Source organism: Alosa alosa, chromosome 20 (assembly GCF_017589495.1).
Source record: "Alosa alosa isolate M-15738 ecotype Scorff River chromosome 20, AALO_Geno_1.1, whole genome shotgun sequence".
Taxonomy (NCBI): Eukaryota; Metazoa; Chordata; class Actinopteri; order Clupeiformes; family Clupeidae; genus Alosa; species Alosa alosa.
Genome location: NC_063208.1, coordinates 1,678,113 through 1,680,612, shown reverse-complemented (window position 1 = coordinate 1,680,612; position 2,500 = coordinate 1,678,113). Strand labels below are relative to the sequence as shown.

At 47.8% G+C, this 2,500-nt stretch overlaps 1 protein-coding gene across 2 annotated transcripts in view; it reads left to right on the top strand.

Annotated features, from left to right (window-relative positions):
* stmn2b (stathmin 2b) overlaps positions 1 to 2,500 on the top strand; it is a 14,113-nt gene that overhangs the window by 7,469 nt on the left and 4,144 nt on the right. Inside the window, exons 2-3 of one of the 2 annotated variants that reach the window (XM_048230425.1) lie at positions 988 to 1,083; positions 1,516 to 1,691. In XM_048230425.1, the coding sequence (XP_048086382.1) occupies positions 988 to 1,083; positions 1,516 to 1,691 (272 nt within the window). Of the gene's footprint in view, positions 1 to 987; positions 1,084 to 1,512; positions 1,692 to 2,500 lie in introns of both variants that reach the window. The other variant, XM_048230424.1, reaches the window with a different exon arrangement.

Below are 2,500 nucleotides of genomic sequence, written 5' to 3'. Positions count from 1 at the left end.
CTAAGGCACACCAGGAGTTTAGTTGCCATAGACACTGTTACTAGGGCCTGCCAGGACTAAGGTTTCCATAGATACTGTTACTAAGGGCACAGACAAACACAGGCCCTCGGAGTCCTCTACCATCCCAGCAGGGAGTCTCCCAAAGGCTTCCTGCATGTTCCACACACACACACACACACACACACACACACACACACAGACCAGACACACATGCATAGCTAATGAGGGGTATGTGTGTGTGTGTGTGTGGGTGGGGGGGAGCAATTTAGGAAACCAGGGCAAATCAGGACACAGCCCACACACACACACTCCCACTGACCCACACTTCTAGACAGGCACACACACACACACCCACTCACCCACACTTCTAGACAGGCACACTCACACACACACACACACACTCCTCCCCCGCTTCTAGACAGGCCCAAACTTCACAGACAGGCACACACACACACACACACACTGTTAGGGAGGGGAGTGTGATGATATAATAGGACATCCCCAGATGCAGGAGGGCCTCCCTCTGTGAAGACTTCTCTTTGATGCCTCTTGCAGGATTACTTCTCTCATCTTTGAATATTTATTTCCCTCGGCATGGAAAATGAAATAATGCTCTCTCTCTGGGAATGTGCAAATCTGGGTTATGCTGCATGACTGATGTTATCTATCTATCTTCTCTCTTCTCTTCTCCTCCTCCACTCTCCTCTTCCCCCCTTCCTCTCCTCTCCTCTCCTCCTCTCCTCTCCTCTTCTTCTTCTCCTCTCCTCCTCTACTCCTCTTCCCCTCCTCTCCTCTCCTCCTCTCCTCTCCTCCTCTACTCCTCCTCTACTTCTCCTCTCCTCCTCTACTTCTCTAATCCTCTTCCCCTCCTCCTCTCCTCTCCTCTCCTCCTCTCCTCTCCTCCTCTACTCCTCCTCTACTTCTCCTCTCCTCCTCTACTCCTCTTCCCCTCCTCCTCTCCTCTCCTCCTCCTCCTCTCCTCCTCAGCCTACAAAGAGAAGATGAAGGAGCTGTCCCTCATCAACCTCATCTGTTCCTGTTTCCACACGGAGGCCAAAAACAACCTGATTGGCCAGTTTGAAGGTATTCAGCACAGTTTGCACATCTTCAATATGGATTATGGATTAATGTGTTTAGCTAATAATCAGTACGGATTATGGATTAATGTGTTTAGCTAATAATCAGTACGGATTATGGATTAATGTGTTTAGCTAATAATCAGTACGGATTATGGATTAATGTGTTTAGCTAATAATCAATAGCAATGGGCGTGATCACAGACATCATGTGTCACCATAGCAATGGGCGTGATCACAGACATGTGTCACCATGGCAATGGGCCTGAGCACAGACGCCATGTGTCACCATAGAATGATTAGTGTCAGATAGAGAAATATGTCAAATCAGTTTGTTAGAGGAGTTAGGCAAGGAAGTACTCTGGGTGTGTCTTCAAGAGCTTCTCTCCTCTTATTGCCCCCCAATACACACACACACACACACACACACACACAGCAGACATGGAGGTGAAGCCCATTAACAAGCGAGCCTCAGGGCAGGCGTTTGAGGTGATTCTGAAGTCGCCCTCCCCCACCTCCGATGGCAACTACAGCATCAGCACCCCACCCAAGAAGAGGGACCTCTCCCTGGAGGACATCCAGAAGAAGCTGGAGGCTGCAGAGGACCGGAGGAGAGTGAGTAACACACACACACACACACACACACACACACACACAAACACATATACACACAAACATATACACACATACACACACACATTAAGCCCTTTCAGACATGTCACAGTTAAGACCTTGAGGTTTGCCGATGTTAAGCGGTGGGGCCGTATATCTGAACGACATAACCGGTCATATGGAAGTCTGAATTTAGCCCGTTGTTCTACTACTCCCCTAGTATTTCCTCGGACATTATGTAAATGTGCTGTGTCTGAGATGAGGCGTAGAACATGCGGTTAAAATTCACACCCTAGTGAGGAGGGCGTGTTGGTGACGTTTCTTTTCGATGCGTCCATGTGGTTAAATCTGACCTAAATGCCAGTGTTATGATGTAGTGGCATAGTGCTGTCAGAAAATCTCCGACCTGGAAAGATGCAGACATCTTACTGTCCATGAGGGCAGACAGCATTGTGATAAGAACACATGAAGGGAACGGACAAGAACCGTTGCATGGCAAGGCCAAACTAATTCAAAAGGCCGAATCATCATAAGTAGAAGGCGCTGAAAGGCAGTAGCCTACAGCGACGTCGTTGACGACAATAGCAGGAGTATTTAATAAAATTGTTAGCCAACCGCGGTCGGTTTTCTGTTCATTGATAGCCTTCTCATGACCTCACTGCTGGGCTTCGCTGATATTTGTTGAGCATAAATATGCCTAGAGAAAATGAAAAGCGAAGAAAACCCCAACTTTGTTCCAAGCTCCTTACGTAAATGCAATAGACACATGGGGAGAGGATGCTTTTGGAAAAATAAACCATAAAAAAGCGAAC